The sequence below is a fragment of the Amia ocellicauda genome, chromosome 4 (assembly GCF_036373705.1).
Source record: "Amia ocellicauda isolate fAmiCal2 chromosome 4, fAmiCal2.hap1, whole genome shotgun sequence".
Taxonomy (NCBI): Eukaryota; Metazoa; Chordata; class Actinopteri; order Amiiformes; family Amiidae; genus Amia; species Amia ocellicauda.
The window spans coordinates 34,972,283-34,988,241 of record NC_089853.1 but is presented as its reverse complement, the minus strand read 5'-3'; the positions used below and the strand labels follow the sequence as shown (position 1 = coordinate 34,988,241).

The following is a 15,959-nucleotide window of genomic DNA, read 5'->3' as shown; positions in this document are numbered from 1 at the left end:
CGCCCAAGGATTAAATATTAAAAATGTGTACCCTATCATGTACCTATGAGTGATAGGTGATAGAAAGTGGCCTTTGATTTTTAGATTTGATTTAGGCCATTACTGTTGATTTTTAATTAGGCATATTAGGGAAGGTAAATTGGAAGGAGATCTAAACTGCAAGAAAACCAAACAAGAAAAGGATAGAGGATAGCAGAACTGCAATTGTTTGTATCAGACAGATTTACATAGACTCTTTTCGGAGTGCTGGCGAAGAAAAATACCCAGCCGTGTAGTTGACCCTGACTCCTTGGGTTCCTTTAACCTAATTAGATCCAGGGGTTGATTAGCTACAAGACACCAAAACAAGCAAGAAGGGCTGAAGGGCTTTTCATCCATAAACTTTATTTTCAATGCCTTATGTAAAATACCACGAACAGCAAAAAAACAATAGAGAATTTTAACTTAAACACCTGGGGATATAGACCACTTTTCAACACTTAAAATTAAAATATTTCACGATTCACATTAACTTTCTTTTTGTATGTCAAGGAAATGTCAAGTTCAAATGGAGTTTACCTGAAACGCTGAAGTTAAAAATATTAAGAAGCTCCCAAGTCTTACACCCCATTTACATCTTAGGAAGGTCTAGAAAGGCAGTTTTGAACTCCTGTTTTTGTTTTTGATTCCCCAATAACTGATATCTCCTTACCAGTATATATTTTAGACTGTATTAATGACTTATTTGTCTTCCTTCCTGACCACAAAGTCAGAGCTGTAAGTGTCAGGCTGTTTACTGACAGTTCCAGTTTTGTGAGGTTGTATTGTCCTTCTTATAATAAAGGCAGCTTTAAAGTACTAAACTGTTGGTGTGTTTATGGATTATGAGAAATTAACAGTATGTGTCTATAGTGTAGTTTTAGGATATACATCAAACAGAATAAAAAGAAGATACAATATAAAAAGCTACTTAGGAACCTGAAACATATTGGCCACCAGTGTAGTGTTATTTCTAGTTGTAGATGTTAAAAGTCTTCTTTCATTCTACATACACGTTGAAAATGTGTACTCCAACAGCCCACACTGGCAGACCCTGTGTCGGTCATGTGTGTTTGTAGACGGCCCACAGTACTCTGCTGTACGTAAATTCAGTTTCCTTCATGGCCTATTTGAATTTACAATGTAACAGTTCCGTTACACTCATTCTGCAATAAAACAAGAATACTAAGCAGCAAAGGTTATCATGTGACACTAAATGTATTGCGTTGGACATGTAATGTATTACAATACATTAAATGTCCTACACAATACACAATACCCTTTGCTGCACCGTATTGTTTTACTGCATGACAGATCTACATCCCACACTACAAATCCTGCACAATTCCCAGAATGATGTGTAGATATCCTGCAGAACCATTTGGGGCATAAATCCTTAATTTTTGCTTAAAAATTGTCTTGTCTTTGTTTTTGTATAGGATGGCATAATTACAGTATTGTTTAAATACAGTATCATACTATACTCGGTTTAGTGGAGTATGCTTGAATGTACTGACAATTGTGATTGAGTGACCACCTATATCCGAGATGTCTTGTGATTGCCAAAATGTGTTTGGCCAGTTCTAGGTCTATAAAACACATTGCCACTAGGGGGCTGGTGTTGCTTTCCCCTGCAGTTGGAGGCTATACAGCACATATCAAATCAGAGCCCAACACTGGATCACCATGGGAATAATGATTCAGATGCTTGCTCACAGACTAATCAATAGGCTGTTATATTTTATTAAAGACAAAAGTATAGGTAAAGATTTGATTTCAAGAGCAGGGCCCCCAGACAGTTTCCTTGCAGGGATGAAACACCACTCCCTCCAGAGGGAGAGTTTTTATGAAAGATTCTCTTCAGTTAATATTCCTCCATAACTCCATCCCAATGTTCCCAAGACAGTCCCTTCATCTTTATCCAGCTCCTTTGTGATGTGGTGCAAAGAAAGCATAGTTTTGTCTCCGTGGTGTTTAAGCAACAATACATACTAAAAGCATCTGTACATCATGAAAATAGATGTTAAGAGAAAAAAAAATTGTAAAACAGTGAAATATAGCTCACCAAATAACTGCTCTAATTAAGTACTTAAATGGATTGCCGACATAAAATACAGCTAAGTGTTTATACACTGCCTAATTAGCAAACGCCATATATACCGCCACCTGAAAAATCATATAGCGTGTGAAATAAATATGCATACTGCTTATAACACATTTTGCACAGTGCAGATTAAAAAAGAAAAAAAAAATGTATTTGTTTCCACCCTCTAGGATAAATGATTGCATAACAGCAATTGGATCAAGCTCGTTTTTTTTTTTTTTTTTTTTCAGTGTACATGTTAGAATAGGAATAAATAAGATGTTATTACAACACTGACACCTCGGGTCAATGCATTATTGCCTTAATTAGAAACCTTTCGGTGTGGAGAAACACTACCACAGACAAAAAACGCTTGTAGAGCCATTAGGCATGGGTGATTTTAATGGAAATTCAAAGTGGTAAGTGCTAAGACGAAGTGCTCTCCCCTCATCATCAGACAGCTCTCATTGGGAACCTGCTATTGAGAGAAACCCAACAAAGCACAGCACAGAAAAAATAAAATAAAGACTGATCAGTGGGGGGAAAAAAGGGCAAAAAAAGCTTTGATGTGCTCTGTTACCAAGGTGTAGTAGTGGCTAGTGTTATTTCTAGTGCAGTGAGCCCTTCGAGATAAACGACTGCACATCTGTGCTGTGTGGGAGATCACACAGGGCCGGGGGGGCTCGGCGCAGTGTTTGTCACTGTAAACGTGCATTGTCTAAACAGGAGAGCGTTCATGGCTTGCCTTTTACCAGTGAGAAAGAGAGGGAAACAAAGGCCTTTGGGGAAAGCACAAGATACATTTATTGCAAATAATGTGTGGAGTGCAGCAATGAGATTCAGGTTTTAAGACCCATCAAAATGTGAATCTCTGGCCAGTGATGATTTGAACTTTAAAATAAACATACATTCAGACAATAAATAAATGTGCACAATTCCCTCTCACTCGCAAGATATGTACGTGTATATATACATATTAAACGGGTGCAGACAAATATTAAAACCAGTTCCCGTTTTTTGCCTTTTTAATTCAATGATTATGTACAATAATATAAGGACCTGTATATTTTAAATTAGCTGAGCTATATAGATAGGGATAAAATATATTTTTCATACATTTACAGTTAAGAAAATACATATTCACAAAAATACCTACATTTATCTTTTTTAAATGGATTTGATTGAGTATGGCGTAAAGGCAAGAGAATAAAAACAAGTTGGCATCAAAAACAGCGCCAGCATCAGACAAAATATAATATGAACCCATTTAAAGTGTGCATCTGCATTTCAGTTGATTTCTACAAAACCAGTATTGATTTTGTCAATTAAAATGAAGTGTTATGCATCATTCATTAATGTTTCATCTCCCCTGTTTAAGACCTCTACTTAAAAGTAGATTTTTTTTTACATAAAAAATATTTATTAAAAATAAAACCACACGTTAAATAAAAAAAATTAAAAAACTTTGAAGGGCTTCAGGTAGTAGGTCTGAAGGTCTTAAGATATAAATGAACAGTTTGTTCCCCACATTGTAATGTACAATACTGTTAATTTGTGCAAAACTGAAGTCTCTTACATAGCGAAAACATTTGTAGTATAACAGAGCAAACTTATGCAAAACGATGCATGAGCTTTTGGGGAAAAAATAAATGATCTTCATCAGAAATAACTTTATGGAGACAAATAGATCTAGGAAAATGTAGCAGCAATTCTATATTTTCTATAAGTGAATATAATTAGGATCTTTGTATTAAAACTTAAAGATAGAGCATGATTGAAAATTAGCCATTTAAATTTAGATGTCCCTTCCACCTCCCACAATTAGATTAAAGCTAAAAGGTTATCACCATATGCGTTTTCACAATATCAGTATCATCTGGGGTCAGGTTGCGACTTCCTTTGCTTTTCCTGATGCAGAAAGGATTAATTAGAATTCATCGAATATGGTGAAGTTTGCAGTTGTACCCCGAGGTTAATTTCAAAACCCGTATTCCTAATATAAAGCATCTGTAAATATTCAGGGTGATTTTGGTGCCGTGGTATAAAATGTTGACATTGCACTCTATACATGATGGGTACTTTGCATTGTGATCAAGCCAAGAAGAACCAGCTTTTGGGAGAGATTTCCTTGCTGTTCAGGAGCCACCCAGACAATATTGGAACGAACGGACAGAAGAGTGGAGTTGTCAGTTCGCTGAGACTTGCATTGAGTTGGAAAGTTCACCCCTACAGTTATGAGAAACCCCCTTTTGCGAGGCTTTAATATTCGATTGACATTTCACGGCCGTCTCAGTCAGAGCGCCGGTGTCAGCGAGGTGCCAAGCGCACAGGCGGAGGAAGGAAGACAGCGAGGCGGACTGTCAACAGAGAACGGTAGGAGGTCTCGTGGCACTAGTGGCATTTTCATTAGGGTAGGCTGTTCTGTGGCATTTCAAGGAGAGCCCAACCTTTCATCCACCATCTACGGAGCACCCCTCTTCTTCCGGAGGGGGCTCTGGGTGGAGGCGGGTTTCAGTTCGGAGTACTGCACCTGTAAAAACAAACAGGAGTTACGTGGCGGCCAGGTAATTGGAGCTCAGTGGAGCGCATGTTAATGGCTCCCCTGAGGAGATGCTGCCGCCGCCGCCGCCGTCGTGCTGGAAGGAAAAACTGAGGAAGGTTCAGAAGTAATGAATCATTTTCTAAACACAGGAGCAGAGGGGATTAATCACAGAGAGGAAGGATTTGAAAAGTCAAGGGTTCCTCTCTTCAATCCCCCCCACTCTGCATTCACACACCCCCTCCCTCTCAAAAATCTAAATATTAAAAGCAGATTTCACCAGCTACAGAACAGTGCAGGAATAGAAGTAATCACTCACTGCTAATTTTTTAGTGTTGCGAAAAGCCCTTGCAAACTGTAATGAGAGCCTCTGTAGACCTCAGGGACAGCAATACTTTCTTCTTGGAGTGTAATGCCTTTTGGCATTGAGGCTCTGGGTATCTACACCTTCGACAGTCACCTCTGCCAAATTCCCCTCCCAGCTTTCAGCTCCTCTCCACAGTTGTCTAAGGTTTCAGTTTTGCCTGCTTTTCTATGAATGGCATAGCAGACCTTGAACTTTGACCCCTGTCTACATCTAACCAGCATTTCAGTAGATTATCAAGCTCTACCCTCTACAATATAGAAACGTCATATACAATACACATAAAAACACATAACAATAACATTCCTACAATTATCATTTACAGGTTATTTTAATAATTAAAGTATGTTAGTGTGAAGGGGATGACAGAAATAAAGCAATCACCACCAGCAAGGCCTACACACTGCACTGCATTCCCTACCTAATCTTTACATTCCCTTATTGCTAGGATTGTAAGAAGTAAAAACGGTTGATCATTTAATGATAACATTTAATGTAAGAAGCTGGCAATGGTTTCAGAAGAAAATAGTCTCATATACATATATAAATATATGCATATATAAGGCACATTCACTTGACAGTGGAGAAAAATAAGAAGTTATAGGTAAATCCACATAAGTCAAAATCATAATGAAGTAGTTAGGAAAAAGCAGGATATGTTCTGGCAATTTAATTTAAATGCTTCTTTTGCTTTGTTAGTTTTCCATATCTACACATCAAGAAGAATTACAGGAGAGACTGTGCACTTGTTATTGCTCCGACTAGCATTGAAAGGGAAGGCTTAGTACTCAACAGCTCTATATAGCCGTCAGAAGTTGACTTTCTGGGTTGCTTTGTACCTTTGACAGAGTTGCTAATTGGTGAGTGAGTCATGTTTTGCGGAAGGAGTCATTAACAGCTTTTCTAAGTGTTTACAGAGGTTATTTTGTGGGTCACGGTTGTGGTTTCACTGAACAGGCTGCTGGGTAAAAACTAGGTATGGGTGCTAATTGAAACACTTTGCTTGCTTCTCAAAAAACAAACCTGTAACAGCATTGGAGTTCCCAAGACAGCTCATCACTTATTTGGGGTCAAATTATCTCGTTACCTTTCTTATGTTCATATGTTCTTATTTCATGTGTTAAATCAATATCAGCCTTCCTTATTAAGAACTTTATAACAACAAGCAAGAGGTATCTCTTTCACACAGCTTGTAAAATACACTGTTCTTGTTCAATTCAGGTTTGGACACATTTTGAAATGATACAGGCCTGAGAGCATTCAACTGCTCCAGCAAGAAAGATGACCATCTTGAACAAAGAGGAAAAAATCAAACGTGTAATAGTGGAACATTTTGTTCAGACCACTCTTTAATGTAGAACTGTACAGTGGAGTGCTTTGTTTTAAGGGTGATGGAGGCTTCGAGGGCTGGGATGGCTGTGCTGTGGAGGGCTGTGATTTCAGTGTTGTGGAAAAAAAAAATTGCTCCTTCAATCCTTCACTTCTAACCGAGGTCAAATCTTTCACAACCATATCCCAAAAGAGGACATGCATTCATAAGCACATGAATGCAAAAATGTTTACTGTCTCCAGTTGCCAATAATCAGCCAAAATACAGTGTTATAAGGGCTTCCTTAGAGAACGTCAATGGAAGTTTGGCAACCGTTTGCACTGGGACTACGTCAAGGGGCGCCGAGATAAGAGGCTAGGGTTAGACTTTATTTCCAGACTAGACTGTTTGTGACACTGCTTGAATTCTTTCTGCTGAGAGCTGGAGAGAGGGAGAAGAAGAAGAAATAAAAAGCAGCTCATTCATTGGAAAGCCACTTCCTGCCCTTGCAAAGCATTCAAACGGGGAAAACAGACGAAATGAGCTAAGAGCCCTTGATAAATACAAAAGAAATACTTTCTACGCTGGCAGTATCTCAGGGCATGTGATGTAACTGCAAATGACATATCAGTCATCGCTAATACACAATCGCATATGGCGCACAGCAGGACTACTGTAGCTCACGAATTCATTAATTGACTTCTCCAACCTGATGTGACAGGGCCATGTTTGAGGCTTCAGCTGACACAGAATGGGGAAATCAGCTGGAGACATCAGTTCCACAACGCTTATGGCCAATCACTTTCTCAGGCAGCACGGCTTTTTATCACCGACAAACAAAACTGGTAATCGGGAACATTCCTGGAACAATACAGGTTTAGACCCAACTAGACACAAGGCCCATGCAAAGCTGGAGCGATATCAGATTGTTAAGTCAACTAAAACAAGGCATCACAAGTTGTGCCAGTGGGTTTTACAGCTCCACATTGCTTTGCCAAACAAAGCCAGTTGTTACAGGAAAAGGTTGAAAGCAAGGGGGGGGTTGGGGTTCTAGGCTCAGATTAGTGGAAGCTCCCGTAATTGAAGTTATAATGAAAATATGTAGTGCCTGAAACCTTTTCTGCAGAACTCTTACAGCACAAATCCTCATTCAAACAAGTCTATAATTAAAGGAAAGATGAGACAACAGATAAGATATGAAATACACTTGACCTTGGAGAGAGATTTAACAGGCAATACAATAGGCAATTGTTATAGGTGTATCCAGGAACATCTGCACTGTGCTAGAACGCAGATAGTAACAAACACCTGGAGCTCTCTCAACCCGTTTTTTCACCCCCGTGACGTTTTGTCCATACCTTTTGAATATCAGAAGGCATCCTCCGCAGGAAATCAAGTATTTCGTTATTGTCAATGGCGTAAGGATTCCGCAACTTCTTGGTGAATTTGTTTATGCCTGTATGAAACAAAAGTAAAAGAAAAAAGGAATAAGACCCAAAATGTGTGCTTCAATTTGATTTGAATACATATATGAAAGAACGCTAGCTCGTGATTTGACATTTCATCACTGGACTTTGAATGACACTCAACAATAATGCATTGCAATTCTAAATTGTCACTTCCTAAGTTGAAAGCTGTAAGATGTAGTATGGACTTTAAAGAAACACCACCAACGAAACATAGAAAAAAAATCTATGTATTCTCAGCTGAAGCATGATGGGGGGGGGGGGGTGGTGGTGGTGGTGGGGGGTGAAGTTAAGTTGTAAGAAAGCAGGTGGAACACAATTCCACCTCCCCTAAAGACAGCTGACCAGCCAGCTTGGGTTTGGCAGGGAGCGCGATGGTGGAAAATAACATCCCCCTATGAATTCGACCTGTTTCTATATCTAAAGGCATGTTCAGTCCTGCAGGTTCCGTGAACAGCAAGAAGAAACCAGCTTCTAAACTGCATCTACACACACTCCCTAGGCATATTCACATCGCACCAAAAAACACACACACACACAAAAAACAATCAATGTTTCTTGCCCTTCATTAAAGTTTTCTCCCCCTCCACAGTCTCCCTCTTTTTAAGAAACTGCATTATTATTTTGAGAAAGCAATTAGATGGCTTTTATGCCCTACTGCTATAGGAAAAAAAAAAAAAAAAAAAAACGCGTTTCCCACTCGTACTTTGGTTTCTGACAGTTCGGTATGAAGTGCCCATTAGGTCTGCAGATGCAACTTGAAAGCCTTGCCCCGCAACCACAGAGCTGACAGTTAACTGGAAACGTAGGAGAGAGTTCAATATCATTGTTTGATACCATTTGGCTATTGATTGGCTTGGACTCTTTAGCTCTGTGGTGATACTCCAGTTTCAAATTGGGGGTAAGAGGCTGGAGGGGAGGAACTCTGTAGAGGCTATTTCCCTCTTCCTCTCAGACCCCCCCAACCCCAGAACAATGTCCATCTGGACTGCTTCTACAATTAACATCAGAACATTCGAAAGACCTTCTGGACAAGGAATGTGTTTTTCTTTCAGATGACAGCCCCCAAAGACAACTGCACTCTTTTTCTTGTTGTTGTATTTTACATAGAGACCCCAGGCCAGGTTAGCATTGCTTCACTATTGATTGTGTGGGACTACTTTATACGTGTTCAAGGTGAAAGAACTCTACATAAAAACACACTCACGAATATATATATCATATTGCAATAAATCGTTTTATTGATCGGTTATATCTGAAGGTTATTATTTCAAAATTATTTGAAGATTTTAGGACTGAAATAGAGAGACCTGTGGTACTGCTCAGGAGAAGGCAGATGTTAAAGATTGAGTTACCAGAATGGGCAGACACTGTAGAGAGTTAACAATAAAATGAAATCAAATAACTGAAGAAATGCGGAGAGAGGAAAAAAAGGCCAAGTTTTGCTGCGTGGTTATGCAGGAGGCTTCTGAGTCTGCAGGTTCACAATCAATCCCGATGTTGCAGGCAAAAAAGAACAGAAAAAAGGAAACAGCATGGAGTATCAACTGAATGTAGCTCTTACCAGAGAGGGTAATGGCTATACTGTTTAAACTGTATTCAGCTGCAAAAATAAATAAATAAATAAGCAAAGAGCTGCAAACATTTCTGACACTCTTTCATCTCCCACACGCCTCCTGCAATCTGTGTCTGATATCTGTAGGAGTTTCACCACAGTGCCAAACTTCATAAGTAATGTGTCAAGAGCCATTGCAATTATAGGGGGTTGGGGAGGGGGGCAGGAAAAAGAGCAAGGCACCAGCAAAATGACATGAAATCATTTAGTAATTAAGTAAAAAAACAAAAAAACAATCCATTTAGCCAGTCAGCTGTGCTTTTACTTTACTTACCCCACAATAACACAATGTACCGCAGTGGGATGTAATACGTGATGACTGTTGCCACGACTAGTATCAGACAGGCAAGGCTGGACAAGAATGGCACTGACCAGTTGAAAGTGCTGTGAATGAGAAGAAATTGTATTTTTACATTTTTGTTCTATATTATTGAAGCATTGGGTCTGTATGTTTACATTAGTTTGCTGTGTTTTCAAAAGTAACAACAACAAAAAATATAAAAAACAATGAAGACATGGAAAAAATTTGGAGTAAAGAAAGAAACCGCTTGAAAAGGTTTTGGAATAATTTTGGAGGGGGTTGCCAGTGATTTGATGAGGGGAGCAAAAGGCCAGAAAACTAAAATATTTATAATCCAAACTTTCTGATTAACTGCAGCCTCAGGAATGCAAAATCAATTATGCTACTATGTAACCTAGTAACCATCAAATACAGCATGTAACCACATAAAGCAGATATTCAACTTACTTTTTTATTCTTTCACCAAAGGAGGCGATTTCTTCCAGGAGATTTTGTACAGTGATCACAATGTCCTGAACCATGTGAATCTTTTCCAGCAATCCCCTTTTCTCAGACTCCTAAAATACATTAAATAAAAGTTGCAAAGGAATGTTGTCAGCTGTGAAACCAAACGGAGTGAGCATTGTTTTTATTTTTATTCTTGGTAGCTATCATGAGCAATTTGTGTTTTACTGGACAGTAACGGACAGTTTTTTCCGACTTTGCTTTGGTATAAAAAGTATGCCGCCTGATGTTTTTAGGTTTCAGAGCTTAAAAGCCATCATGAGACAGAATTAGTCTTCAATTGCCGAAACAATTGAGGCATATGCATGTTGGAAGCAAGTTCACAGTGAAACTAACTGGGAAAAGAATCAACTTGTGGGACAAACCTCCAACAGATTTCAAATGGTTGTATAAGAGCTCATTTTTAGAGGGAGAGTGTTATAGTCCAAAGGTATATAACGGCAATCTGCAACCTGTTTCAGCCAGATCCTGCCAGTAAGGCACATAGATTGCAGCCGACAGGATTTTGACAAGTAATGGTTATTAGTTGCTGTTGCATTTGTGAACATCGGCAAGATTGTGGATATTTTCAGGTTACTGAAGGATACCACAGTGAATGCTGTGTGCAAGTAAACCAGTGTGGGACCTGCCAGAGTTTAGCTCAGTGCCTGCAGGCCTAAAAACAATGGAGAACTAGGACATGGCATGCGAGACTGAATTCAAAAGCGTCTTATGGCAGCGCAGCCATCCACAAGTCAGTTATGAGATGTGAATGAACACAGATAGCTGACATGGTACCAAGACCATCAAACAGAACAGAAGAGTAGAAATGCTTCCTGTGGACTAATGAGTCTTGGTGCATAATTTGCTTCTTATTGGAACAATCTGGGATTAGCCTGGTAAAATTATTCAGATAGTTAATTGCAGCAGTAGAAGACAGATGGGTGTATTTCTCATGGTGAGGGGTAGAGCATTTGTTTGGACAACAGTGCTCTCCTGCCAGCATTGATGCAATTTAATGGTGACAGCCATTACATGTACCTTCATGATAACACACCACATCACACAGCTGGAAGTGTTAATATAGAAGTTCATGAAAACATTGCGCTGAATAATTCTGCTCCAAGTTCTGATCTCAATTCCACAGATCATCTCTGGGATAAACTGGTATGGGAAATGGGACTAAAGGATATCTATTAACTGGAAATGGCATTGTGGCACAATAATCCACTGCCATTTTTATAAAAGGTAGAGAAATAATTACACCTTATTACACACCTTAATAAATATGATAAGGATCGGCCGATTTGTGTTTGATGTTTATATAATTTGTTAATGTACTGTGGCACTCCGCAGTCTGATGGCACCAAAGTCTCTTTCAGAAGCCAACTGAAAGACTCAGAAATCATCAGTGGTGTGAAGCAGTAACATAACCACAGTTTTCAATCCACTGGTGTCTCTTCTACACAAGACAGCTCTTGCTGTAACAATCCTAACCCAACCCCACAGCTTCAGGTCTCTCCCTGTCATTTTCACACCTTCCTGAATGAGGGAGGGAGGGAAAGAGTGAGAGAGAGAGAGTGGGAGGACACTACCTAACAGCCAGAATATCCTTTCACCTGCTTCGTGTCACAAAGAGGAGAATTATTTGACACACAAAATGTATGCTTCCAAGTATGCTTCCACAGCGGTGTTCAAATGCAGCTGCACCAGATCAGCTTCACAGATTCTTTATTTCCTTGGCGCTTCTTTATTGCTCAATCACAGCCACCCCCCCCAAAATAAAACTCCAACACCACCCCCCCCCCCCCCCCACACAACACATGAATCCAGTTTTGTCCTGCTAGTAGCCAAAATTCAGAAACAATTATGAAATGAAAAGTATATTCTACTAATACTTTTTTTTTTTTCTAAAACCACAGTGCTCCATACAGTATTTGATAAAAAGTCTCACAAATTATTAGAAAAACAGGAAAAAATTGGTTCTTCAAATTTGAAAAGAAGAATAAACAATTACTTTCTCAAGCTAATCTGCAACCCGAGGAGACATGATCAAATCAGGAACGTAGCGCATCAGGGTAAACAGCTCTGAGTCTCATCACTGAGGCTTTCCAGAGGGAGAGAGAGAACGAAAGCTATCAAAACCTAATGCATGCTAACGATTGTTGAGAATTTTCACATCAAAAGGAGGAAGTAATGAAAGGAATGACAAGAGAGAGAAATAAGGAAAGCCATCTGATGTTCTATGTCATTAATGGCTTGAAGATGCGTATATGTTTCTGCTGAAAACAACTGACTGCTCCACATGACAGCGACCAGATGAAGGCCTTTATCACAGCCTTGTCAGGCAGCCCGTGAGAACAGCGGCAAAACGATGCAGCCTGCCAGAACACGGCCAGACTCCTCACACCCAGCCCACCGCCACTGTCACGGCAGAACAGAAGAGAATTCCTAGAACTACCAGTAGAGACAGTGCCGAAAACACTTATCTGCTATTTGAACATAGACTCCCAAGAAGTATTCAACTCTAAAAACTGACAAGTGATGAAATGCCTTTTAGTACAGGATATAACTTTACTTAGTGTTTACATGGGGTAGCCTTTTAAATATTTTTTTAACTTGAGTTGGGTTTGATAAGGAATGGCACCCACAGAACAACAGCCACAGAAAGATGTCCAATCCTGTAGGGCTGTAGCTGGAAGTATTCGCACCCTTCTCTTATATTTAGCAAGCGGCAGTTCAAAATGTACACAGGCCTGCCTTAACTGCTCATTCACCCTGAACCTGCACAGTTTTCTCTAGGCTGAATCAGTGTTGAACAAACTGAAAAGATAGGTTTGATACATAAGCATATTTTAAATTATAATTATTCTATAAAATGAATCCAAGACCAACATGATTTCAAATGAAGTGTGTGAGTATTAGGTCTACTACATCTGTATAGAACTAAAAAGAAAAAAAGTTTCTCGACGTGTTAATAACTACGTCTCTGGCTATGATTGGTGAGTGTCATTTGATTCCAGATGGAACAGAAGATACAGATGTTAAAACCTCTCCAATATGCTTCATTCTTACTTGATATTATTAAGAAGTAAAGTAACCCTGAGAACAACAGCTGCAAAAGTCAATAAAACCTTAACCTTTAAACATTAAAAAGTCATTAAAAAAAATTTAGTCCACACATGACCTGCACTGATATTTAACATACCGAACATGTATGCTTCTTAAACAGGTGTGCCGCCCTGACATGGGCACTACTGCCATTTAGTTTAGCTGAATCCCATTCCATCAGGGGGAACAGTGGGCAGGGGTTGAGGGAAGCAGGTTAGCATACATTTTAAAATCCTGCTACCTTCACCCTCCCTGAGGCTCACCCTGACTATTTAGATAAATTATCTATTTAGATAACTACTGAAGCCCCATATCATTAGGAGGGTGATGATGATGAATCTGACTGTGACAAATGCAGACAAAAAAAGGTAACTTGTGTCAGAGACTGAGATCAGTGAGAGATGAAAAATAAACCAATACATTTAGACGAGGCGAGATCATGGAGCTTTTCATGTTAATACAGACCAAACGCAAGAAGCACAAGCACGCTCAGCATCTGCATCGATGAGCTTTTGGGATTATTTCAGTTCATCTCCCTAAACATCTTTGAAGTCCTCCATCTTTCAGTGGTTCATGCAGCAAATCTCTCATTGCTCATCTCATGATGCTAATCTTTGTGTATTCCTTTTTGTTTTGTTGGAGTTCCTTGAAAAACGGTTTCATTAACCATGGAAAGCAAAATAAAAAAAATGAAAAGAAATGGGGAAAAAAACAGCTTCCTCAGAAGTTAAAGGGAGGCTGTTTGTTTCTTCTTTTTTAAAAGACAGATTACAACGATCTCAAAAGCCGTCTGATTAGAAAACCTGTCTCATATCGTATTTGTACTTCTGCTAAAATTATAAATGCAGCCTTTTAAAAGCAACAGAATAACGAACAGATTTGATCTGCAGAACAACCGTAAATAACTTGTGATTTTTCACAGAGATTTTGGAAAGAGATGCAGAGATTCAAATGAAAACATAAATGCATGTTTAGCACTACTTTCATTTTAAGAACAGGACTAAACTATATTGTAATTGACAGCATGTGCCAGGTATTAACATGAGTTTGTCACTTCAGTAATTAAAAAAAAAAAAAAAAAAAAAAAAAAAAAAAAGACTTGAAACACCACTGGACCTTTAGCAGTCTTCAGATAATCATACAGGTCACTTAATTAGCTGCCTCCATAGGATTTATACTATATAATATTTCTGCATCATTAAAATTAGAAATGGAACTATTCAGTCACATAAAAGGTTGTACAAATCATTAGCGATCAACTTCTTTTCTGGGAACTTTCGTAAATCATGTGGAGTCTCGATGTGGTACAACAAGCAGAGAACTCACAGAGCCAGCAGTACCTGGCAGCTCTGTCTTATATATAAAGCAGGGGCTACCGCAAACCATCGCTCAGAAAGCTGATGCTTTTACCACAGGATTTCTGATGCTGCTAACAAAACAGCTGTGCAGTGGGGAAAGGACAAACTCTATAGGGTTTGATCAATTTAATATATTGCAGGGCTCTGCAATAGATTAACACAGAAGATGATACACGTCATGACAAAATGTATTATAGCATATTCCACTTCTTCCAATGATGGATTGAAAGATAAATAAACTGAGGATTAGAAGCAGACATTGTTGCCATGTGGAAGGTGAAAGGCACCTGAAGTAAGGGGCTGGTCATAATAGATTTAGTCTAACTTGTTCAATACTTACTGAAATGTTTGTAGTATTTCTAAGTAGTGTTTTTAAATAAATACATTAATACATATATTGCATCACAGCACTATAAACAACTGTCACAAAACACAGATTTATAAGGTTTACAATGTTGTATTATTTTCAGCTTACAGAACAGCTGACCAATTATCTTTCAATACCATATATAGCACCCAGTCTGGGTTCTCTCTCTCCAACACTGTGGGTAACCACAAAAAACGCTTCCTGGAAAACTATGTCAGAGGAGTGGAAGGGATGTGAGTGACCCAGTGGTGTAATAAGAAAGCAATGCAGAGGCTGGGGATTTACAGATGAGGGAATCCAGGCGCCCTCTCCCTGGCAGCATGCATTCCCTTAGAAATGGTGGTGGTTTGGGGGCCAAAGGGATCTGGAGTCCTTTTTATCTTTTGCAGTCATTTGTGATAAAAATCTGGAGATTTTATTAAATTTCCCTTTTTTTTTTTTTTTTTTTTTTTCTGTTGTTGCAATTAAACACCGTCTGTCAGTGTAAGATTGATAGCTTAGGCCAAAGGGAAGTCATTTTGACCACATTTAATTTGTAAACAGTCTCCTTCTCTAAGGATAGATTAGTATTCCCAGAAAGGGGATCTGTTCTGCATTATGTGCCATAGCCATGAGTTTTTTTTTTTTTTATTATTATTTCTTTTTCTGTATTTGCTATTCTTTCTTTCAAAAGCTTTCTTTACATTTTTGTGACCTGATAGGAAATATCACTATCTTCCTCTGGGAAATACATACATACATACATATGAATGAAACTAGTAACCATACACGTCTCAAAAAGTGTACAAAAAAAAATTCAAAGCTAATGGAAAGATTAAAAAACACTTCCTCTGTTGTCTGCATGTTTAACCCTAAACCTTTTAAGAGAGAGAATTTGCTGGTGTGAAGCGATAATCTCTGAGTGATTGAATTTCAAGGTGTCAAACTTAACACTGGTTTTAGTAC

The 15,959-nt window shown here is 38.8% G+C and overlaps 1 protein-coding gene across 2 annotated transcripts in view; it reads right to left on the bottom strand.

Annotated features, from left to right (window-relative positions):
* Window positions 1–359: 359 nt before the first annotated feature.
* mctp2a (multiple C2 domains, transmembrane 2a) overlaps window positions 360–15,959 on the bottom strand; it is an 85,298-nt gene continuing 69,698 nt past the window's right edge. For both annotated transcript variants that reach the window (XM_066701977.1, XM_066701978.1), the window contains 4 exons: window positions 10,143–10,252; window positions 9,669–9,778; window positions 7,672–7,769; window positions 360–4,631 (listed from right to left, as the gene is read on the bottom strand). In XM_066701977.1, the coding sequence (XP_066558074.1) occupies window positions 4,563–4,631; window positions 7,672–7,769; window positions 9,669–9,778; window positions 10,143–10,252 (387 nt within the window). In that variant the 3' untranslated portion in view covers window positions 360–4,562. The remainder of the gene's footprint in view (window positions 4,632–7,671; window positions 7,770–9,668; window positions 9,779–10,142; window positions 10,253–15,959) is intronic.